The sequence below is a fragment of the Ochlerotatus camptorhynchus genome, unplaced genomic scaffold, assembly GCF_037179485.1.
Source record: "Ochlerotatus camptorhynchus isolate MF236.1 unplaced genomic scaffold, CSIRO-AGI_Acam_v1.1 ptg000330l, whole genome shotgun sequence".
Taxonomy (NCBI): Eukaryota; Metazoa; Arthropoda; class Insecta; order Diptera; family Culicidae; genus Ochlerotatus; species Ochlerotatus camptorhynchus.
In genome coordinates this window covers 12,313,846-12,339,250 of record NW_027040818.1, presented here as the reverse complement: position 1 = coordinate 12,339,250, position 25,405 = coordinate 12,313,846, and the positions used below count along the sequence as shown (strand labels likewise).

The 25,405-nt window shown below is 36.9% G+C and overlaps 2 protein-coding genes across 2 annotated transcripts in view; both read left to right on the top strand.

Annotated features, from left to right (window-relative positions):
* The window catches only part of LOC135708448 (transcription factor grauzone-like), a 404,988-nt gene that overhangs the window by 106,429 nt on the left and 273,154 nt on the right, over positions 1–25,405 (top strand). The window lies entirely within an intron of this gene.
* LOC135708621 (transcription factor grauzone-like) lies at positions 13,465–15,054 on the top strand. Its single transcript, XM_065230723.1, has 2 exons — positions 13,465–13,677; positions 13,745–15,054. The coding sequence occupies exons 1-2, from the start codon at positions 13,564–13,566 to the stop codon at positions 15,041–15,043; spliced, it is 1,413 nt and encodes a 470-aa protein (XP_065086795.1). The 5' UTR covers positions 13,465–13,563; the 3' UTR covers positions 15,044–15,054.

Sequence of the window (25,405 nt, the reverse complement as noted above, 5' to 3'; positions counted from 1 at the left end):
ATGAGACTGATCCATGCCTTCGTCAAATGGCTAAGCAACTGATATCACCCATTCGGAGGAGGTCTCCTTTGATAGCGAATAGCTACTTTTCTCATTTTCATCAAAAATGTTCAAATGATTTTGAGAATTTACAGCACTGATACATATCATAACATTATATTTATGTGTGTGCTTTCAGATGTTATGCTATGTGCGCTGTTGCTAAGCCTCAATACGGTGTTGACTCCCATCCCTGCCAGTCCCAGATACAAACCAACCATTTGCGTGGCTCAAGAAGACACCATAGTTTTTGTTGAGTCCCTTGAACATACTGGCACATATGTACAAAAGATTTACGCAGACTAGGGTTGCCTATCGTTTCCGAGATAGTAGTATTAGGGAAAGGATTGGACGGGACCTTTGATGGAATCTTTGTACACTACAACGATTTTTACTACCAAGTGCAATCTATTGGCAGAGCTATCGACGTACTTGTAAAACTAACTGCTGTGCTTGGATTACCCTACTCCAAAGTGCCCTAATAAAAATGTTATGGTTAATTAGCTTAACGACGTGTTCGGGGTATCATCCAAACCATTTGTGGAATAGTTCAATGATTTGGGTTATCGTTCGTTTATGGTATTTTTTTATTAGGGTGTCCAAGTTGATGTGGCATTTCATCAGCGGAACTGTATACGGGATAAAGCAAGGTGAAACATATGCAAGTATCTACCGAATGCAGGCATTTTTAGATGCAATCTCAAATCAAACGACACATCATGATTAGCTGTATGGTGACGACGTGCTCTTCTTTATTTCCTAATGTTGAAGAATACTTGTTGCACTTGAAGGCACCGGTTCTAGGTGGTCAACCGGTTGAATATCGGTACAAGTGCAAAGTAGGAGCATGTAATCAGATTTTTTCAAAGCTATATCCTTTCAAAAAGCATATTAGACTTCACCGTTCATCAGAAAAGCAAGCAGATACTAATGTTAGATACGAGCAACCAGGCTCAACAAAACGCCCAGTGGAATTATTATTACCCAAAAAAGAATTTTAGTTTTAAGACATTTTTGGATAAAATGAAAAATATGTTTAAGCCTATTAACTCTGATCAAAAACTTTTCAAGTACCTACAAAACATAAATGCATTCGAATTTCCAAACATGATTACAGTTGAAAATGAAGAACCTGTTGCAAGACAATTCGATATTGAAAATGTAGAAGAAAATGAAACCAGTAAAAATTATCTAATAATAATGCCGATAGCTTTTCAACTAAAGTTTATTTTTTGAATCTGAGAGTGTATTGGAACTAACGATATGTAATACAAATAAGTTAGAACAATCAACATCAATAATTAATTACGTAAATGGATCGATGTGGAAGGAAATTCGAGAAAAATATAGAGATGATGTTATAATTCCCATTTGGCTATATGCTGATGAGTATGAGGTGAATGATTCGCAAAGCTCACATAATACCAGGCACTCAGTATGTGGTGTTTACTACAGTTTTTCCACAATCCCAGATGAGTTTCGTTCAAAGCTTCACAATATTTTTGTCGCAGCCATGCTAAAGAAAGTAGACATAAAGCAAGTCGGTATGAATAAGTTGATGCAAGCTCTAATAGTAGAATTCAAAAAAATTGAGGAAAACGGTTTGATGCTAATGTTGAATGGCACTCCTTTGCTGGTAAGATTTGTTTTATGCTTAGTGCAGGGTGATAACCTTGGCGTACAATCCATGTTATCATTTTCCGGTGGTTTCAATGCCACGTACTATTGTAGGTTTTGTCGCCGTCCTAAGGAACTACTTATTCACGACACCAAAGAGCATGCCGACTGCTTACGGCGCAAGGCCGATTACGAAGAAGATGTAGGATTAGCTCGTCAGAGTGACACAGGAATCAGTGACTTTACCGTATTTAATGATTTACCATCTTTCCACGCAGTCGAGAATAAAAGTGTAGATGCCATGCACGACTTATACAGCAAAGGGATTTGTGAATACGGATTGTCAGAAGTTTTGAATTACTGTATTTATAAAAAAAAATTTCTTCACCTTGAACGAACTTAACACTCGTAAAAAAATATTGCTAATACTTGCCTGGATACAGCTCTAAAGCGAATGCCTGATATTACAGAAGCATATAACAGCAAAGTAAAACGAAAAGCAGTTATTATCAAAGCTACTTCAAGCGAAATGCGTACATTTACACACTATGTTACTTTGATAGTAGGGCAATACGTTCCTCGCGATGAAATGGTTTGATAATGCAGCATTGCACCCAACGTCAGTACCTATACGTAAGCGAACTAAGACGTAGCTCTTAAAAAAGGAGTCACAGGTGTGATAATATCACTTCAGGCTAGAACTTTGGTTCTCGCATGCAAAGGTTCATCAGAGAGGGGAAGCTCAGTAATACTCATCACATGCTATTCTGCCACGGCATAATCCAACGATGCCGGACCTAAACCAACCATCTCCAACGCCCCACTATGAAGCATAAAATTAGGCCCGCCCACCAACGTTCAGGTTAAAGAATAATCAACGTTTTGTTTATAAAAGTTGATAGTACCTTTTCAATTGTTGGTCTACAATATATACCGTTTTACTCACGTTCATGCGATGGAACGGATGGATGCGTGTTTTGATCCGATTCCGCTGCCATAGTGATAGAATTTCCTTATAACTCTGCAATGGCATGTGCGAACCGGGTATCGACCCACTGGCCGGAACACGTAGATGATGGTGGTGTCGGTGGTTAATTCTAAAAGAAAATATAGAGGAATTATTGTAGTGCGATAGTAAGGAACTCAAGGAGGAGGGACGCCACTTCGCTTAACAATGCTAGGTTTTTTTTCTTCAGAAAACACAAATCTCCCTCAGGATTTCTGGAAATTGAAACATTGCTTTCGAAAGTGGCTACTCAGATCAACTTTTCTCTATAATATATCAGTGCTAACATTTGAAAACGGCACAAAAGCCATTTGTAAACAAATGGTTTGTGGGCCCTTTACTCACTTCTTGAAGTACACCCACGCGACACAACAGCAACATCGGGTAGGGGAAATTTTCCCCTTCCTGACGATGCTGTTGGTTTGCGTGGGCGTTCTTCGGGTAGCGAGTAAAGGGCCCACAAACCATTTGTTTACAAATGGCTTTTGCGCCGTTTTCAAATGTTAGCACTAAAAATAAAATTGTGTGGAGCAGAATGCAGAATAATTATTCTGAGAAATTCCAAAATGGCTTCTGAGAATCGAGATTTTTCTTTTTTGATAATATATATTATAGATAATATTATTATCTATAATATATATTATCAAAAAAGAAAAATCTCGATTCTCAGAAGCCTATCTATAATATATATTATCAAAAAAGAAAAATCTCGATTCTCAGAAGCCATTTTGGAATTTCTCAGAATAATTATTCTGCATTCTGCTCCACACAATTTTATTTTTATCCCCAGGAAATAAATATTGTAATAATAAAAGTATTTATTAAATACTCACCGAATAATATCTTATATGTAATCACTTTTTTTATAAATTTTTTTCCTGAAATTAATATTTTCTCATCGGAAGGAACGCAAAACACATACGCGCAGCGAGACGAGCCGATGGAGAATCGCAAGTGCTGTGACCAATGTGATTGATGAGGCAGCAGGAAACAAGTCAGCTCTTTCATTATCACAACGTTCTTATGCATAATCTAGTGTGACGTAACGTTGAATCATGCGTAAGAACGAAAGAGTCAACTACATTCCTTCTGCCGCACCTATAGTAACGCACACGGCTCCCGCACTGACTATTTCTTACTTTCTCACTCTAATCAAAATTTCCTTCGATGAGTGAGAAAACAGCACCCCGTCAATGCGAGCGTGAACGCGAGTTGCCAGATCATTGCACACAAAACCAACTTGAATTAATTCAAAACAAAAATACTAGCGAACCTGGCGGTGAGGAGCGGAAGGTGGACTAGAATTCTATTACAGAGAACCACATTATTTTAATTAATTTCTTCGGAGAAAGTCGTCTGTAACTTCGTTTGTGGTATAAGGCTGATGTTTTGGCAAAAATGTATAAATAAATCATATGAATAAAATAATTGCTTTTCGTTTCGTGCAGGAATGGATGGCAAGAAGGAACTTCGGAAGCAAAAGCAACACATTGCACAGCAGGGACAGTGGATGCCAAGTAGTAAAGCGGTATGATCTTTCTAGGAGCACAAGAAGACTCTGCGGATGTAAGTGGCTGATGTATGAACCTCGCTGGAAGCTGCAATCATTATGCATTATTGCAATAATTATTATCTAAATTAATAAAAACAAGTTTTTAATGTTAATGTTTCCGACATTTCAAAGAAATATGTGAAAAATCAAATTAAAATTAATTTCTAAATAGCTCAATCATCGAAAATGTATACATTTTACCCATTTTCTAAAACTTCATTTCTGAAAATGGGTAAAAAGTACCCGATGATTTGACGTACAAGCTCTTTACCCATTATTGGGTAAAGACGTTTTACCCATTTTATGAGTTTACCTACTTTACTTCGAATTGGGCACTTTTTAACCCATTAATGGGTACTTGCCAGTTACAGTGTACGCTAGTAAAGCCCTACAGTAAAATTGTGTGTGTAAAATTATGTTATTAGTGTAGTGTTCGTGAGAGGTTTTACACCGTCGGGGTTAACCTCAATCTGATGACAGATCAGTGGTACTGTTTACGTGGACTTAGTCGATTTTTTCTTGGGTGGATTTTCTCGATAATTTTTCAGACTGCAGTGAGATGTAAACCACACTATTCTGTAATGTCCACGAGCAACATCCTTGCAATGCGCTGTTCCTCGACAATTTTCAAGTTAAAATCCGGAAATTTTAGAATTTTTTTTTTGAAAAAACGACTAAGTGCTTGTAAACAGTACCACTGAACTGTCAAAAAGGTTCAGCCGATTAACACTGAGTTCATTCGTGACGTCACGCTGCAGAACCTAATACTCTCAAATTTAATCTAGTAAGAATAAGAAATTATCGGAAAAATTCTAATTAGGTTTTGCACCGTCGGGGTTAACCTCAATCCGATGACAGTTCAGTGGTACTGTTTACGTGGACTTAGTCGATTTTTTCTTGGGTAGATTTTCTGGATATTTTTTTCAGATTGCAGTGAGATGTAAACCACACTTTTGCATTGTCCACGAGCAACATCCTTTCACCACGCATTTCCTCGATAATTTTCAAGTTAAAATTCGAGGGGGGCGACACATCTAAATCTCAATTCTAGATGCTCAAAAAATCTCACACTAGCGAATCAATCTTCGAAAAATCATCTTTCATTTCTCGCATCTACTTGCATCGTGCTTCATCTTTTTGCAGGAAATCTTCAAAATCGACATAAACCTTCCTTCTATCTACTCAGCGTGCGTGCAGCTAGCCACAGCAAAACACAATCTTTTCTGCATCGTAGATAGAGTCGTCCCCCTCGTTAAAATTCGGAAATTTTAAAATATATTATTTTCGAAAAAACGACTAAGTGTCTGTAAACAGTACCACTGAACTGTCAAAAAGGTTCAGTCGATTAACACTGAGTTCATTTGTGACGTCACGCTGCAGTACCTAATGAGAATGTTCGATTGGCTCAGATTTTGACAGTTCATTTGGCTCAAAACATTTCGTTAATTTTCTTTAATTTTCTATGCATCGATCTTCAAAGCCATTCATAAGAAAAATCGATAGCGATCGTCACCATTTCATGAATAATTGTAAAGATGCTAAAAGTCTAATCGTGAATCGTTTATAAAGATCTTTCTCAAAATATTGCTACCAATCGTTACCAATGTTAAAATATCGATTGTGTTGCCAGATCAAAATATCGATTTCTGTTGTAAAATCAAAATATCGATACACAACTGCTGATTTTATTTGCGATCGCATTTTTTATCTGCATGATTTTTAGTTTCAATCCCATGCCATCTGGGGTGTACTGATTTCGTTGTTGGTTGCTAATCCTCGGGTCCACGGCTGCTGTTGATGAGCTTATCAACGACAGGCAAACACACTCTAGTATGCGGTGTATTGAAATTTCTGTAAATCTTTTCATACATGAATTCAATATTTATTTGTCATAACCATCAACCAGTCAGCCATGTAGGTGTAATAGAGATAAAAAAGGTGTAAATTTTCCTCATTGGGTTCCAAATGCCGAGAATCCCACCACGCATGCTATCACGGGTTATTAAATATATAGACGTAAACTTGAAGAACGACAATAGTAAACATTTGTTACATCGCGGCCATCGGTCTTCTCGTTCATTTACCGGCAGATTGCTTCTTCCGATGATACCTGTCACCTGGTGTGTCTCGAACTCTCTTTAACCAGCGTTGCAAATCGACAACAAGGAGATTATACACACCAAAATTCTTAAATTTTGTTCGGTACTTTTTTTTGCTGAATTTGGTCTGTAAAATGTCATTTTTACCGAATGTTTGGTAAAATTTGATGTTTTACCACTTTCCAGCAATAAAAAAAACCCGAAAAAAAAATTACAGTGAAATTTTCAGTGGAAACAATGCTCTAACATTAATATTTATTGTCGACAATAAAAATGATTGTTATAATGTTGTACCCTTCCGAAAACGGCAAAACTGTTACCTAGCTGTACAATGAATGTACATAATAAAATGTTGTTACAATGATTTTTATTGTATTTTTCATTTATTTTATTGTTAACATGATTCGATCACGAACAATAATGAACAATTCTATTACAATAAAAAATGTTGTTACATTAAATATTGGTGTGTTTTCATTGTGGGTTACTTCACGAACAATAAAAATAAATCTGATTGAAGCATGCAGACTATGAGAGGGTCAGCAACACTGCCAATGTAATCAAGATAGGTGCTGCTCGTATGGCTCTTGCTTTGACAGTTCGTTTGGCTCTATTCGTTGCCAAGTCAATTGAACGCCTACGACCAGATCGGTTTGAGTTGAACTCGAGGTTGAACTCAACTCTCCTGCCTCATCTAAATCCCGCTTAATGCAGACCTTTTCCGTGCAGTCACTAATCATACAATAATAATAAAAAAATCCACCACTTGAAGATGTCAGGAAATCACTCTCAGGTGGAAGCTCGGGTGGAAGCATATTTTCATGGGCGATTCTCTCCAGTTGAATGCATTAACTTATCAACGACGTTCAACCACCAAGGAGACGTGACCTAGAGAGATTGAGTGCAGGGGAGTTGGCTTCCATTTCTCACAAGTTCCGGATCGAATCTCAATCCATAACCAGTAAAAAAAGGACTCACCCGTAACAGACATTACCACCCCCTTCCCTCCCCGGGGCGATGTTTTATTTTTTCGATTTATTTTTAAAGTCGATAAAGTAGATCTGTCAAGCCAACACATACACTCTAAAGTACACTGTTATTTTTTTTAATCAATAAATTCGCCAACCAACAGTAAAATAACAATAATATATAATGTTATTGAAAAAAAATTATATGGGGAAATCACGAAAATTTCATTGTTAAGATACTTAACAACCCCCCTTTTTTATTGTAAATTTTCCATTTACCATGAAATTTACTGTTTTGTACAACATAAATCAAGGTAAATTTATTGTAGACGTAACAATATAAATCATTGTTAAGACAATAATTTTCGTCTTATTGTTACATTGTTTTTTATTGTATTTTTGTTGTTATTTTTTTTCGGGAACTGCATTTCTGTAATTTGCAGAAAATTACTGAAAACTGTATATAAACATTACTGATCGAAACTGTAAATGCCTGAAATCCCGCAATACTGTCAAAAATTGACGAATGTACTGTAAAAAAAAAGTCTTTTACAAACCAGACTGTACAAAGTACCGAACGGTTTGTAAATTGTCTATACTGCCAAACTCAACATTTTTCCGCCATTTTAAAATTGAATATTGCGCAGTTCTCCGTAGTTAAAGTGCGCAGTTATAGCACAAACGAAGTGACAGACGGAGCGGCTCGAAAACTTTGGTGTCTAACCTGCTATTGCAATTTTTCAGTGTACCACATGGCAACACCACTACTACTGGATTGAACCACATGGCAACACTACTACTGGATTGAACTAGCATTTTCACCAAATGTACTAGAATGTTTTGGTTCTATCTCTTTCACTCTACTCAAAACTGAAATGCATTAAAAAAATGAGAAAATGATACGCACTCTTTGCACACTGTCAAAGAATCATTGTATACAAAATCAACTTTGTTCAAATCAATACAAAAAAACTAACCCATCTGGTGGATGATGGCATAAGCTTCCAAGAAAATTCTATTACAGTGAACCACATTATTTAAATGGATTTCTTCGCCAGTTAGTCGTCTGTCACTTCGTTTGTGGTTATAGTAAGTGTTAAAAAATGGAAGACATATTAAAACAAATTGGAGCTCTTGATGGAGGAGCAAGAGATCTTTTCCGCAAGTAAAAATAAAAAAACATTTTTTTTTCATTGTACTTTGTAGATGGATCTTCAGAATGATTTCAACACGGTGCCAAACGGTGAAGTCCCACTTTTATACCTAAAAGGAAATTTAATACTTCGGAGGGATGAATTGCGTGGAATGGATGGTCTGCATCCATCAAGAAAGATGCCAAGTATTGTTTCCCAGTGCTATGTGAGTGCTTCGCTGCTTTCAATATAAGCTGCAAGCCAGAAGACAAGCAATTTTTCTTGTTTCTCTCTGCAATTTTTCAAGGCGTAGGAAACCTTACTACCACGGGGGAGAAATTTATGAGAAGCATCAATTGATCGAAACAATGAAGAAATTTTGAAACTAATTAAGTTTAAAAACTGATTAAAATCATCATGGATTAATAAATGTAAAAAAAAAACAATTCAAATGAACCATATTATTATTCACCTCAAATTTGAAAAAGAAAAGAAAGGAAAATCGATAAAAACCAGCTACAATTCAATCGGTAGTTTTTACTGAATTTCGGTAAAAATCTGACAGAACGCTTTTTTGTTCATTTTACCAATCATTCAGTTAAATTTGCAATGCGTTTCAGCAAATTTTGACAGCTCATATGACCGAATGTTCAGATTACCGAATGTTCAGCTGTTCCATATTCGGTAAAAAATTACAGTATACTGTAAAAAAATCTTAGTGTGTAAATGTGTATCGATGGCAAACTTTGTTGTTCTTTGTCAAAGTTCAAAGTTACGATGATATCAGTATTTAAATATTTATTGATGAATATTTGTAAAGAATACTAAAGTCCATGTGACATATCGAAATTAAAAGAAATTTAGTATGGCACCTTTAAAGATTACTATCATATGACCGATGAAGAAATAATCTTAAATGTAAGTATCGATCAATAAAGATTTTTAAATGTGTACATCGAAATCATAGAAAATTTAAAGTAAAGAATTGCTGACATAAATCTTTATTTCTGTATAAAGAACTTTGAAGAAGTTTCACGAATGGTTGGTCGGGATTTAGTCAACTCCGTCAAATACCACGCACGAAGGGCATTCTTCAAAAACATTAAGAAGAATGAAAAGTTCGATTGTCAAGTCCCGTCCCGGGTTTGATCAAAAAATTTGCTCTTCCAGTAAATATAGACAGTTTCTGATAGGAATTTTCGGTGGAGTGAAAGGATAGTACACGGATAGAAATCTCCTTATACCTTTTGGCAAATTTCTATTGCTCATTATTCATAAAATGTATAAGTCAACTAATAAGCAGACGCCTTGCAAAAAGTTAATGAAGATCATGTGTCAAATGAAATGAATAACCCTAATAAAATTTGTATGGTTAATTTGCTTAACGACGTGTTCTGGGTATCATCCAAACCATTTGTGGAATAGTTCAATGATTTGAGTTATCGTTCGTGTATGGTTATTTTTTATTAGGGAAGCGGTGACACATACCTTTTATGCATTCTTATAGGACCCATGTGGTTTGTCTTATGGAATGTATAAGGCTGATGTTTTGGCAAAAATGTATAAGTGAAACACATGGATACAATAATTGATTTTCGTTTCGTGTACACAGTCCACCATGTTTCACGTACACAGAAAAAAAAAGTTGTTGAATATTACATCCAAACTGCTGCAACCAGGTCAATCCATCGGTTGTGTAATATAACGTTGTACGATGTAAATCGATTTTGCGAACAAAATTACATCCATTGATGTAATATTGTATCTGCTTTTTGCTATTACATCATTATTTCATACATCAGCTTGAATTCCATTGATCGGTATTACATTTTTTTTTTGCTGTGTACAGTCTGACGTTTGCTTATGGATTTTCTCATAGGAGCTAGAGTCACCGTCAACGCCAATAGAATTGAATCCTTGGGGTAAAATCCGAGGGGCGATTCACTTGTGTATTTTCGATTCAGGCCAACGTATTGATGAACGTATTGAAGTATTTTTTATCGAATAAACGTGTATTTTGTGTAATAATGTATTTTTTTGTATTTTTTTGAATATATGTATTTTTTTGAGTATTAGAAAAATAAAAGTGTATTTTTATGCATTAATGTATTGGAAATCAGTTATAAGTGTATTCTGTCATTTCAGTGTTTATATTTACCACTCGAACCAAGGATCAAACGGATCAAACTCACAATATTGACGTTTTGTTTGACAAATGCACAACACAACGCTAACATTAAAATACCCATTGATGAGTAGAATTTCACCCATTTAAAAGAAAAGAGGCTTAACTCATTAACTCATTAGGGACTGTTCATTAACTTTAAGAGATGAACTAGCCTATGGCTAAAAATCTCTCAAAGAAAGGTTAAAAAAAATGTTCATTAACTACGTAGACAGTTTTTTTGGGTTTCCTCGCCCCCCTTCTTATAACCCTGCGTAGACAATTGTCCAGACAAACTTTTAAAAATTTGTATGGGCCGCGGATAATTGCAATCCCCCCCTAAACTGTCTACGTAGTTTATGAACAGCCCCTTACCTCGCTCATTACGCATTAATGAATAATCGTTACTTATTTGTGGCTCACAACTACTCAAAATGTTTTTTTTTTTAATTTAATAAATGATTTAAGGCACTTTTTTTAAAAATGGGCTAAATTCTACTCATTAATGCATTGTTCTGTGATTCGAGCTCGGATTAAAATAAAAAATAATAAATTTACGCATTTTGTTCGAATTCAGCGTTTTGATTGTACATATTTTCGATTTTTTCGTCCAAATGACGAATTATCGTGTATTTTTATTATTCGTCGAATATTTTTGTATTTTTTCCGAATTTTGTATTTTTTTTGCATTTTTTTGAGTAATGACGAGCAATGATGAATTTTTGTGTATTTTTTTCATAAACGTATTTTCGATTCATTCTCGAGAGCAGTGAATTGCCCCTCGGTAAAATCTATATTTTGAACCACCCTAATATATAGATATGTATTTATCCTCGTATTTATCAACATACATAACACTCGCAAGTTGTTCATTGAACAAGCATTTAACGGTCAATTTAAAAGTATCGTAGTTGGTAGTACCGCCACCTGTGTCGCTCATAGTCATTTCCCTTGAGTTTGACGTTTACACTACCGCCATCTGTTCAGCGTACTACACTGAACCAATTTGACATATTCCTGTTATGTGGAAATCTAATAAATTTGCGCTATAAGATAATCCATTGAAAATGATATGATTGAAAATGTGTCAGGTAAATTCTATATGAATATCTGATACATTTACAATGCTGATAATTTGGTAACTTTTATGTGATCGTCATATGATAAATGAAAATCAGTCAAATTATAATAATTAACTGAAATGGATTTGAAACCCATAAGCATAAGCTTTACGTTTCACAACAATAATATATATGTGTCATAAATCAATCGAAGTAAAGTTTATGTGAAAATAACATGAAATTTACTTCTTCTTTTGACACATATATTTAATCGATTTCTAAAAATAAATCGAAAAATAAACATCAGGCAGTGGGAGCTTTCACAGTTGTGTCTTTTTTTTATTGTAGCTGATTTGGGATTCGATCAAGAACTGTTGAGGTATGATGCTTTCGGTTTCTGCGCTCGATTCCACTGGGCCACGGCTGACTTCAAGATTGAGCTCGTTCAATTAGCATGAAGTAAGAACAGATCTCCCGACATGGATGTAGTGCAACTTTATGCTCGTTTTGCTAGAGTGAAGACAAATAGCACTGACAAGTTTATGTTCCGTTTCGGTGGTGTCGTTTGTTCAAATCTTTCTTAATGCGCCTGTGTGCAATAAAACAACGACTAAATTATATGAGTTGATGGAACTGGTTCATGAAGTTCGAGTACTAGGGCTGGAATCTGAATTAGCTGTGTAGAAGGCTTACAATTAGAATCACAGCAAAGTAAATATTGCAGTAGAATCATTTTTTTTCAATCTCAATACAATCTTTTCCGGAACCCCTTATCTTATGAAACAATAACAAACAAAGATTATTCAATACAGTATCATTGTTGTTAGCAATATTTACAATATCAACAATATCAACTAATCATTTTAATGAGTGTACGATAACATCGTTGAAAATTGTTTCAATAATTTATGAAGAGCAATCATGTAAGATGTATTTTATTTTGAGCGATATTCATCCCAGAAAAACATGCCAAAACAAATGTTTGCTGTTGGATTTCTTAAAAGGCAAATCTATATGACTATATAATGATTGGGATAAATCTGTTTACAATCTTTAAACCTCAAAAATCAAAGAAAGCTATTCCAATGAGATATGAAATATACATGTTTTCCTATACTGTAAAGTTAAATGACAGTCCAATAGTTTCTACATGTCTGTTTACACGCGACATATCAACAAACGTCAAAAATCGTTAAAAGCAACATCAATAAAATATACATGATTATCTTATAAGATATATCTTTTAGTGAGCAATATTCATCATGAAAACAGGTATATTGTACTGAATTATCTCATAATGCAAACTTACATGATTTTCCATTACTTTCTAGATGTCTGTTCCCACATATATCAACATGACATATCAACAATTTTTCACCATGAAATATAATCAGACAATATTCATATACTTTTTACCTATCGCTAACCACGTTCGAAGCAAAGTATTATCAAGTACAAAGTATGTGAAATTACGATAGAAATCATTCCATATCGCAGTCATAGTTTTAAAGTGATAATACAATGGAATCTATCAATCATCACATAGAATGAATAAATCTGCTGACATTGCTATGTTATAAGATGGATCCAGTAAACGGTACATGTCGATTTGTTTCAGTGTACCCATCACAATGTACTCAACAGATGGTGGTAATGTTTTAGCGACGATGTTTTCAGTGAGAAATATTCAATGTGTTATGTCTGTTTGTCTGTGTATTTATATTCACCGACTCTAACTTTTCTCTCCGTGTATGAGTGACGGCACTCAGTCGCGTAAACACAAAATAAATGTTCAGAAACTCGTCCGCGACTTGTGATCATAATAATCCTTTTGCTCAGTAATAACTTCGATGGCCATTTAAAGTCCTATACAACTAGTAACTCCCTCAAACTAATTTCTACAAGGTAAATTATAGAACTGTGAATGGATCCGGTTAAGCAATCCTGCCGACTATGTTTGGCACCTTCCTCGGAGCAGTATGGTTCCATCTCCGATTCAGCAATGCACTCCAAATTGGACGTTGTATTCAGATTTGAGGTAACTTTTGAAGACATTCGCTTGAAAATCCCAAAGTAAATAATTCAAAAAACAACTCCATTTCAAGCTGCCTCTGGAGGATTCGCTTTCCACTGTCGTTTGTTCCGAGTGCAGTGCCAAGATCGATGAGTTCTATTCCTATCATGAGACTGTCCGGACCAACCAGATCCGGCTGAAGACGTTTTCCATGTCGGATACCGATATGCTGCTGCTGGTGGAAGTTAAAGAAGAACCAGAGGGTGAACCAGTGGAACGGGCTGCTGAAGATCGGAATGGAGACGATGCCTTTAATGATGACGAGCATGATTCAACAAAGTCTGACCTAGATGAACTAGATGCCATTAAAAAAGGGGAAGATCAGGATGAGAAGGGCAAAAGGTCGATGGAGGACAACTTGAAAATCGAACAGTTTTTCAACGGTATTCCTTGCAGCATTTGTTCGACTGTATCGCAAACTTTTGACGAACTCAAGGCGCATAGTAGGAAGAAACACGGCAGAAATGCCAGTGTCACGTGTTGCAAGCGGAAGTATTTCAAGAAGTGCCTTCTGGTTCAACACATAAACGCACATCTCGACCCGAAACATTTTTACTGCGAATTGTGCAAAAAGAACTATACCTCAAAGTATTACTTGGAAGTGCACATTGCAAAAGCCCATGCCAATCCGGAGGAGCATCGCTACCAGTGTAACAAATGTGGCAAGAAGTTCCCCAGGGAGTCACTGCTGACGGCCCATCTCAAAACACATGTTCAGGTAAAGTGCACCGTATGTGAGCGAACGATGGCCAACGCCTATTCGCTGAAGATTCACATGCAAAAAATGCACAGTGAGGGGCCACGGAAAAGTGTCCCGGTTCATATATGTGATACGTGTGGCCGCTCATACCACCAGAAGCAAACCCTCGAGAGGCACATCAATATGCAGCACCTGGGCATCAAGGATATCGATCGAATCCAGTGTACGGTGTGTGATAAATGGGTCAACAGCAAGCACTATCTCAGAATTCACACTCGGATTGCCCATAGTGGCGAAAACCTGCAGGTAACGTGTGCCATTTGCCACCAGGTTTATCCGAACAATCGTGCCTTAGCGACCCACAAGCACAAGGTGCACACAGAACGGAACCTGGAGTGTGAAATTTGCGGCAAAAAGTTCAAGCTGCCGAAGCACCTGAAGGAGCACCGGGCCGCGCACATGGGTCAACGATTGTACTCGTGCACCGTGTGTGACTACACTTCGAACTACAATGGCAATCTGTACGGTCACATGAAGAATAAACATCCAACCGAGTGGGCCCAAGTGAAGGCCAGTGGGGGGGCTCTGTTGGCCGAGCACACCGAACCAGTGGGAGCGGAGGTAGATTGAAATGAAAGATGACTTTTTCGCAGAGTTGTTGGTTGAATTTGTTGCGGGTAGTGATGATCACAAATCCTTCATTGGGTCACGGTTCAATTTTAAAGAACAAACATGCAAGGCGTCCTTGGTTCCAAGGAAGGGGATCCGTTCGGCGCTACTAGCTTAAATGAACCGTGACGCATCAAGTAAGTGACGGTTTTATTAGAATTATAATTTATATGAACACCGTTCGAACTGCATCGAATGACTCCGAACATATCTCTTCATCTGCTCTACCTTCTTCTCATCTGGCTTGGGCTTCTCCAAGGATGATCGTTTCGTATACTTCCTTTTAACGGTAGCAACTACTCGCTTTGGCCTCTGCCTATAAACAAAAGAAGTCAAACAGTTTAGGAAAAACAAAACCCAACTGAGCCTGCTTACCTCGAAGTTGAAAAAAGTTTCGAGCTTGGAGCGTACTACTGAGTAAAGAAACTGCTTTTGCTGCCATTTTAATCCATTTTTTGTGAACTGAACAGATAAGATACCAAAATTTATGAATAATTTGGAAACAAGCTAAAATTGTTTTTTTCTGGCAAGACCGGCAAGACGTAAACAAATCGCTACACGGCGAATGAGAACAACCCAAATTTGAGTTTAGTTCACTCATAATCGCCAAAAGTGCAGGAACTCAGCGATGGATTAATTTGCCTCATGTTTTCCCAGGTTTTCCAGGGAAAAATTCCCGAATTTGAGAAAAGTAAAGATTAGATTCACTCAGTTTATTGATATTACTCCGAGACTGAGCAAAATTTTCGTCAATTTCCTCATTCTCCGGCAGATTTTTTAGGTTTTCTACGAGGTTTTCTACAGGAAACCATGAGACAAATTTTACTCATCGTTGAGTTCCTGCACTTTTGGCGATTATGAGTGAACTAAACTCAAATTTGGGTTATTCTCATTCGCCGTGTACCCAATCAAGACTACACACACTCTTAGCTACGATTACCTAAAATTATCGGTAAAAATTTATCGGTAATTTTTACCGATAAAAATCGTTACTTAGCTTGCACGGTAACCAGCGTAAACACTAAAATTTCACACATTTCGTGAAAAAAGGGGCCTACTCATAAAATGTGTAAACTGCAATATGTGTCAAAAGTGATCATTTCTAGAACTTAAATATAATGGGTGCGCATGGTTGTTTTATTAACTTCGGAATTTTCTTATTTGTGTCAATGGTAAAATAAAGATGCCAGTGGTGGTGGCGGGGGGGGGGGACACCCCTCACCATCCCTCTCCAAAGGGGGAGTTTGGTAGAGATGAAAACACCGATTTGTACCTTCCTTAAAAGTTGTCCTAGCTCGCTTGTCTAATATCTATATACAATCTTCACACTGCCGTACTCTAACGGAACTATCAACTCTATGCTTTCATCTACTCCATCTATCGTATAAAAATTACCACTACAGTCTGTTATTTGAAATTAGCATCTTCAACAAAGATAGCTCGATTATTGTATATATTTTATTAAAAAAAAGAAATGCAATCAACAAAAATAAGTAGCGGCACCGGAGGTGTAGTGGTAAGCGTGATTTCCTCGTGATTTCTTCTCAATCCCAGTCGACACTGCCGGGATGTTCTGAGGCATAACATCTCTGATCGCGCCGAGGATCACGCCTTCCTTTGGAAGGGAAGTGAATAAGCCATTGTTCTCCGGTTCATGAGTTGATAGGTCGATAGGTAGGGTCCAGGTATGGGAGCATTGGTGCTCAGCACGGGAAACAAATCAAGGGAAGAAAAACAAAAATCAGTTTATGAAGTATATAAACTAAACTAAAACTAAAAGCTATGAAAAAAGTATACATCACCTACCCTCTAGCATGTCCGTCGTTGCGCACTGTCCAGTTTGGACCGTAGTTCCTCAATTGGCAAATCAAAGTTGGCACTCGTGGAGAATAGAAGAACTATGAAAGTGATGATGGTTTCAAAATTTTCCACGGAGAGGTATACGAGTGCAATCTTAAAATGCTTTTATTTTGAAAATGGAGCATTTTATTTAAATCTGGTTAGTGCTACGTTAGTAGAAAACTGGAGGACTACTCAATAGACATATAATATAAAAATAATAATTTCTTTTCAGATTTTTAGGTGTATACATAGATTTCAGCTTTTCTACACCTGTAGCAGCAACCAGATTTAAATAAAATGCTCCATTTGCAAAATAAAAGCATTTTAACATTGCACTCGTATACCTCCCAGTGGAAAATTTTGAAACCATCATCACTTTCATAGTTCTTCTATTCTCCACGAGTGCTAACTTTGATTTGCCAATTTTCCTGTTGTTCTTCACTGAAATTTAGCAAATGGCTTGCGGCAACAAAGCAGGATGCAGCAAAGTTTGAAGTTTTTTTACCCATTAATGAGTATAAAAATACACATTTTTTGACTGGTACTACATTCTTAAAATGTGTATTTTTTTTACACATTTTAGGATCTCCAAATTTACACATTTTTTGACAGCTGCATATAAATATAAAAAATGTGTATTTTTTACTCATTTATGTGTTTACGCTGGTTACCGTGCACGCTTTTTTTAACTATTCAAAAATTTGTATAATCTACCCAAGGGGCAAGACAAAGAAAATATTTCGGCAGAGAGTAAATTTGAGTAACAGCTACTCATAGTTGCTGAAAACTAATCAAAGTAGCCTCACCATTGAAATCAAATCAAGAGAAAAAATTAAACAAACGTCATCTATACCAAAGTTTTTATTAGGTTTTGTCTGGGGTTTTGTATCTTTCATATCTTGTAAATTAATAACCATTCACGGAGAACAAATTCGTTAAGTTAAGGGGGTAGTCCACTCTGGCGGCATGAAAAATAGGTCATTTTCACGATTTTTTTTTATGGTAAATAACGATCAATTCAAAAAAAGGAATGCATGGTTTTGTCAATTGGCGTCTTGCAGTGAAACTTTTCCATGCTTTCGCCACCTACATTTCGAAGTGAGAACTACTAGAAGGAGGATAGTTTACAAATTCTTCAAGTAAAACAGACGATTTTTGGGGCAAACCGGTACATAAAGAAAAACTAATAATTTCCCGTGGAAACTTTTGCTTGAATCGTGTAAGAAAATGTGTTTGCAAACTAACTGTTATTATTTCGGTATGGATCGGAGATGTTTTCATGGAAAATTATGCATAACAAGTTTGCACCCACAGGGAGAGGTTACCTCCTGCGCAGCGGCATTTTTCGGAAAATGGTGAATATGTGCGATTTCCACTAGGATGAAAGTGGAAATTAAGTGAATTTACTTAGGAAAGATTGTATCATGCTGATGGTAATGGAGATTGGTTGTATAGGACGCCAATATTCAATAAATGTTCATTTTGGCCTTTTGTTAGCAAACATATTGATGCTCACAATTTTCGACGGAAAACGCAACGGAACTTGCTTTACTCAACACGCACCATACTATAAAATGGTGCTAGATGGTCTTCAAAGTGATAGCAAGATGACAAATCATCTCTATTTTGAGTAATTGAGCAATTTACTTCTGTTTACATCATATTTACGATGCAGCATTGTTAGAGCCGCGAAATGAAATGAATATATCTTATGAAAGTTCAACTGGAAAAGTCAAAGTTGCACATCAGTCTGATCGTAAAAACGTTTTCTTCTGCAATTCGAATGTTATATTGGAAGAATTTTACACAGGCTTGATGAAAATTATGATTTAACGCTAATTTTCACGAATTTTATATGCAGTCTGTCAACATTATCATCATCATGCAGTGGCGACATCTGCGTTGAGCTTTTACACGCTAAGATCAGTTTACCTAGACGGTACAAACAGATTGGCCGTAAATTGCACAAACTCACATATGGGTAATTTTTTTTAACCCAAATATGGGTTCTTATGAACCATAAATGATTTATTTTTATGCAAATTTGACTTAAATTTACCCATATTTGGGTTAAAAAATTTACCTATATCTGAGTTTGTGCAGTTTACGCCTAATTTGGGTAAAGTAAACCTACATTTGGGTTATCTGATCTTAGCGTGTACGGCAATCTTCCAATTGGAAGATTGCCGTAAAAGCTCAACGCAGATGTCGCCACTGCATGATGATGATAATGTTGACAGACTGCATATAAAATTCGGGAAAATTAGCGTTAAATCATAATTTTCATGAAGCCTGTGTAAAATCCTTCCAATATAACATTCGAATTGAAGAAGAAAACGTTATTACGATCAGACTGATGTGCATTTTTGACTTTTCCAGTTGAACTTTCATAAGATATATTCATTTCATTTCGCGGCTCCATCAATGCTGCATCGTAAATATGATGTATAAACAGAAATAAATTGCTCAATTACTCAAAATAAAGATGATTTGTCATCTTGTTATCACTTTGAAAACCATCTAGCACCATTTTATAGTATGGTGCGTGTTGAGTAAAGCAAGTTCCGTTGCGTTTTCCGTCGAAAATTGTGAGTATCAATATGTTTGCTTAGAAAAGGCCAAAATGAACATTTATTGAATATTGGCGTCCTATACAACCAATTCTCCATTACCACCAGCATGATACAACCTTTCCTAAGTAAATTCACTTAATTTCCACTCTCATCTTAGTGGAAATCGCACATATTCACAATTTTCCGAAAAATGCAGCTGCGCAGGAGGTAACCTCTCGCTGTGGGTGCAAACTTGTTATGCATAATTTTCCATGAAAACATCTCCGATCCATACCGAAATAATAACAATTAGTTTTCAAACACGTTTTCTTACACGATTCAAGCAAAAGTTTCCACGGGAAATTATTAGTTTTTCTTTATGGACCGATTTGCCCCAAAAATCGTCTGTTTTACTTGGAAAATTTGGAAACTATCCTCCTTCTAGTAGTTCTCACTTCGAAATGTAGGAGGCGAAAGCTTGGAAAAGTTTCACTGCAAGACGCCAATTAATCATGTTTTGTTGTTTTTGACATCATCCACATCCAGAGGGCCAGTCACTTTCGAATGTATGACAATGGTAGGAAACCATTTGGAAATGCATGAACATTTTCAGTTTTTATTCATTATCGTCTTTGTGGGCAGTTTTAGATGCACAAAAATTGCACGAGTATATTACCTCAGGGCAGCCATCTGGGACCATTGGTATTTCTCCTCTACTTCGACGACGTTCACCATGTTATCACAGAGCCACGATTATCATTTGCAGACGATCTGAAAGTTTTTCTGCGCATCCGCTCACTCGCCGACTGCCGTTCTCTCCAAAATCAGATTGACATCTTTGCTGACTGGTGTAGTCTAAACCGACTGGTGGTCAACCCAGCTAAGTGTACAGTTATTACTTTCTCACGCAAGAAACAACCGATTATTTTCAACTACAAACTACTAGGCACGACTATCGAACGGGTGCACTGCGTGAAAGACTTAGGCGTTTTTCTAGACTCAAAGCTGACATACTCACACCATATATCGTATGTCGTCGACAAAGCGTCCAGAACGCTTGGCTTTGTCTTCAAGATTACTAAGAACTTCACGGACATTTACTGCTTGAAATCGCTCTATTGCTCTCTCGTACGATCTACGTTGGAATACTGCTCTGCTGTCTGGAGCCCGAACTACAATAATGGGGCCGAGCGAATTGAATCTGTTCAACGACGTTTTCTTCGCTTCGCGCTCCGTAAGCTGCCTTGGAGATACCCACTTCGTCTTCCAAGCTACGAGAATCGCTGCCAATTGATCAATATCGAGCCCTTACGTATCCGAAGAGATGTTTTCAGGGCCTTAACCGTCGCCGATACTCTGCAAGGAAGAATCGACTGCGAAGCAATTCTGCAACAAGTGAACATTAATGTTCAACCTCGATCACTACGCAACAGTCTTATGCTGAGACTTCCACTTCTTCGAACTAATTATAGCATAGGGAGCGCTATTTACGGCTTGCAGCTAGTGTTCAACCGAGTAGCGTCGATGTTCGATTTCCACTTGACACGGAATATGCTTCGCCGAAGATTCTCTGCCTTTTTTGCTGACCGAAGGCGCTTGATACCCAACAGCTAAGTGTAAAATTTAAGACTTATAAATTTTTAGTAACTTGACAATGCTTTCCAAGTTATTTTCGTTTGTAACTGTAGTAACTGTAGTATATGTATGTCGTCTGTATAATCTGTACTTTTTTACAACACATCATTGGGACTATTTCTAGTCTGTTGATGCAACCATAACAAATAAACAAATAAACAAATATAGTGATAAGGTAAACACTCGTTTATTTTTTTCCTTCTGTGAAAGCATATTTTGTCACAAATCGTGGATTTTCTGAAATTCTCCATACTGCAAAAATGATTTTCCTACCACTGAAGGGGCGACATCTCTCGGATCTTCAGTATAGCTACTACTGAAATCATATAATTAATTGAAATGTCCTCTTTAATTGAGATTTTTTTGGCGCGATTGGATGTCTCCTGTAGCCGCTGCACCAGGTTCCCCAGGAGACCTCCCGTCTGAGTCGTCGTGGGGCGGGACGTCTGGCGGTCACACCACTGGAGCTGGAATAACGAATTTTTTTGTGGTTATTCTCTGATAGATGACCCAGTCTTGTACGTAGCCGTTTTTGATTTGGTTGAAAAATAAAAATTTGGCGACGTTTTGAAAAAAACAGTCCGTTTTTGTACCCTAAATTGGAGATAAAAGCTTGCACCAAAGATCCATTTTTGATTCTTTTGAAAATCGGCTACGTACAAGACTAGAAAAAAAGGTACTTAACACGAAAATTCAATCGCCGTTTAAATCGAATGAGCCGTTTCTAAAATACAGCGCCCACCAATTTTGAAAACATCGTTTAGAGATAACGACGCGGCAGCAGTTGGAACTACTAAGACGCGCCGTTCCGCCGGTATCGGGTGGGTACTCCGAGCGCTCACCTGAGCGCGCTTGGAGCGTCTGGACACGAGTCCACTAATCGGCCTATAACTTTGGAACGATGTCACTTGCGGACTTGCGGTCAAGTCTATGTCAAAGTAGACATTCCAAAGTATTTTTTAAGCCAAAAAAAAAAGATTTTTTTAAATTTCCAGAGTGGACTACCCCCTTAAGATAACAATCCTAATAGTTACTTTCACATGGAAAAATATTGTTGTTTGAAAGAAACCTATAGTTTTTCCAACATTAATTTGAGCGTCAACTCAATCATTAACCTCAAGTCCGTGCTCTGTCACAATGTTTCATTGCGATTAATCAACGCTCAAAGGGATAAAATATCAAATTTGGGGTGAATTGGAAAGAAGGGGAACTTGGAGTGTAGAGCGCACTGCCCACTGGACGATTATGAAGCCTGGTCAAGTGAGTGGGGTATGGGTTTATTTGATTGAACGTCATTTCCAATTTATATATTGATACATTCAAACCATTGGCATTTGGTATTTCAGATAAGACAGAGATAGGTTGCGGAGGGTCCGTTATGGTTTCCATTTATTAAATAGTTCAGATAGGCTAGAAATGACAGGTTTATAGTTAGAGAATGTAGCATATTGGGAAAGCATAATTTTCATAGGGTTCAGAGCGACTGAGATTATTTAAAGAGCTCAATATAAAGTAGCTTTATACAATTAAATAGAAATGCCAAAATCTTACCGAGCAGTTGCTGTTCTGATTTCGGTACAGTTTGTTGAAATCGGGTATAGTTTCTGAATATGGATTCCCATTTTGAAATAACTCAGATTAGCACAGAGTAATAGTTTTATTGCTAGGGAACTTTCTTTTGGGATGGTATTTTCTTCATTTCTCATTATTCATACTACATTGATCATGATCAGTCTTATACCATAGAGGTAACTCTAAGACTAGAAGGTCCCAAAATAACGTGCTCAACTTTTTGGCTCAGCTCTGGTACTCTCTTCGGTCCCAAGCTAATCGATTCACCCCTCGAAACATAGGAAAAACCAATAACCCCTCATTTTATCTGTCAAACTTTCATAGCGAATCAAAACAAACATAGTGTAGTACTGGAATTTATACTAGAATGGGGTACGTTAGTCGATTTGCTTGGGACCAATAGACTAGTCAAGTAGTGAGCCAATTTAAAATCGTTAGTTTCGTATTGATTGTTGGTACTAGTTTGGACATTTTGCGCCGGCTAGTCACGATTGCGGCATGCTATACGGTCAGGTCTGGCATGTTTTAACGCTTAGGCTTGGTAGGCCCTCACCTAACACGATGGGTTGGCAGTGGCCACCAGGGTGAGGGCTGATAAATTACAATTACAATTAATTTGAGCGTCAACTCAATCATATCTACCTATTAGATTCAACTGTTCATCTTATACTCAATTCAACTATAACTTTGATCCATTATAACAACCGTCAAATGTAATTTATTTATATAATTTGGTTTCAAGTGATCATCATAAATCCACATACTTTTAACTTGAGATGCGTAGAGCAGGCGATAAAATAGCTGGCTCTCACGCAGATGAACACGGTTCAAATCTATGTTTAATGTTCTCGTTCACTTTTTTTTTATGATTTTGCAGTTGTGTTTTTGAGATTGACAAAGAAGTAAAACAATCTTCCTAAATATGTCAATAATGAAGAGCAGTTCGTTTAATAAACATTGTAAAATTTTGTTTTCCCAAACAATAGTTTTCTTGAATATACTCAAGCATAGTTGTATCGTTGTATTTTGAAGTTTGACGTTTGTTCATCTACTGAAAAATATAGTTGAGCCAACTATGGAATATAATTGTTGCTCTATATATATAGTATATATACTATAGTTCCCTGGGCTTTGGCAAAACCTTGAGGTAGTTTAATTAGGCTACCAAGTCCCAGGGCTGATCTGGATCTTTACCACATTTACCAGTGTTGCCAGATCAGTGTTGATGCTTACCAAAAGTGCATTTGAACCCGCTTATAAAAGCATATTAACAGATTAATCATCACCGTACATTGTTTATTGCTCTGATTGCTCTGTACTAATAATAAATGACTAAGCACAGAATTTGATATTTTAGTATTAGGAATGCTGGATTTAGTCGCAGTGGAAATCATCTTTTTTTTTAATCCATCCTTTATTGAATTGGATTTATTTCTATGGGTATGCACGTTTTGAAAGTCCGGAGAACTTCGAGATTAGGGCGTAATTGATTTTGTAAACAAACACGTCTATCACCGATTTCTCGCGAATAAGAGCTCAATCTCAAAAACTAATAACACAAACAGATAGAGGAATGATTTCTATTTAATTAGGTATAGTTTGTTCTTGAAATTGACCTATTATACGTGAGAAATCGGCGATTGATGCAAAAGCAATTACGCTCAAATCGCAAAGTTCTCCGGAAGTATCATCACAAAGATTCTGCACTCGGTCTACTGCTTGTGGGCGAGAAGCGTTGTGTTTGTTTTTGTTTTTTTAATCTTTAGATTCAATTCTTAGAAATACGAAGCGAAAGACAAATCAAGCATTAAGCACAAGACCTTCAGGAAAACTAACAACACGAGGTCTGTAAATGGCAATGTTTCATTCAAAACGTCAACTATTTCAAAAATATCGGGTGAGACCAATCTAATTGTATTTAATTTTTTTTTGTGTAGTAGGATATTCAATTGAACCGCTCCGGGTTATTATAAAGCCCTTCCCTTGGCTAGTTTATAACCTGGACGTTGGTGCTTCATAGTGGAGCGTTGGAGACGGTTGGTTTAGGTCCGGCATCGTTGGCTCATGCCGTGGCAGAATGAGGATTACTGAGCTTCCCCTCTCTGATGAACCATTGCATGAGAGAACCAAAGTTCTAGTCTGAAGTGATATCAGGCATAACATTTGATAACGGCAGAAAAGCATTTGTAAACAAACTTTCTAAGGCCTTTTACACGCGAACCAAAATACGCCCACGCAAACCAACAACATCATCGGATAGGGACAACTATCACCTTTCCGAAAGTGGTATTGGTTTGCGTGGGCGTACTTTGATTCGCGTGTAAAGGGCCTTAAAAAGTCAAGATCATAGGTATAAAAATGAAACTACAATGTGTTGACTTTTTTACCTAGGGGATGAGTACTTAAGGGGGTTAGATTTTGATAAATTCTTTAGTGGGAATGACACTGATGAAGACTGCACATTGTAGTCGAAATACGTATCTGTCATGGATACCAAAATTAATTAAGTGGAATTAAATGGAAGATAAAACCCTTTTCCTGTTTTATTTAGCATTCCGCTAACAACCCAATTTCATTACTTCATTATGATTTTTATGTTAAACATTGATTTCACATTACTTCCCTAATATCAAGTACCATACACTAACGATATCATAGATGGTACGACCATATCACATAAAGTTGGGATGATATCCCGAATTGGTGGTTAGGCGCTTCTTAT

Excerpts from the sequence above, each read along its gene's own strand:
- LOC135708621 (XM_065230723.1), top strand. The coding sequence starts at position 13,564 with ATGGATCCGGTTAAGCAATCCTGCCGACTATGTTTGGCACCTTCCTCG. Across the intron at positions 13,678-13,744 it reads ACGTTGTATTCAGATTTGAG|CTGCCTCTGGAGGATTCGCT; the intron begins GTAACTTTTGAA and ends CTCCATTTCAAG.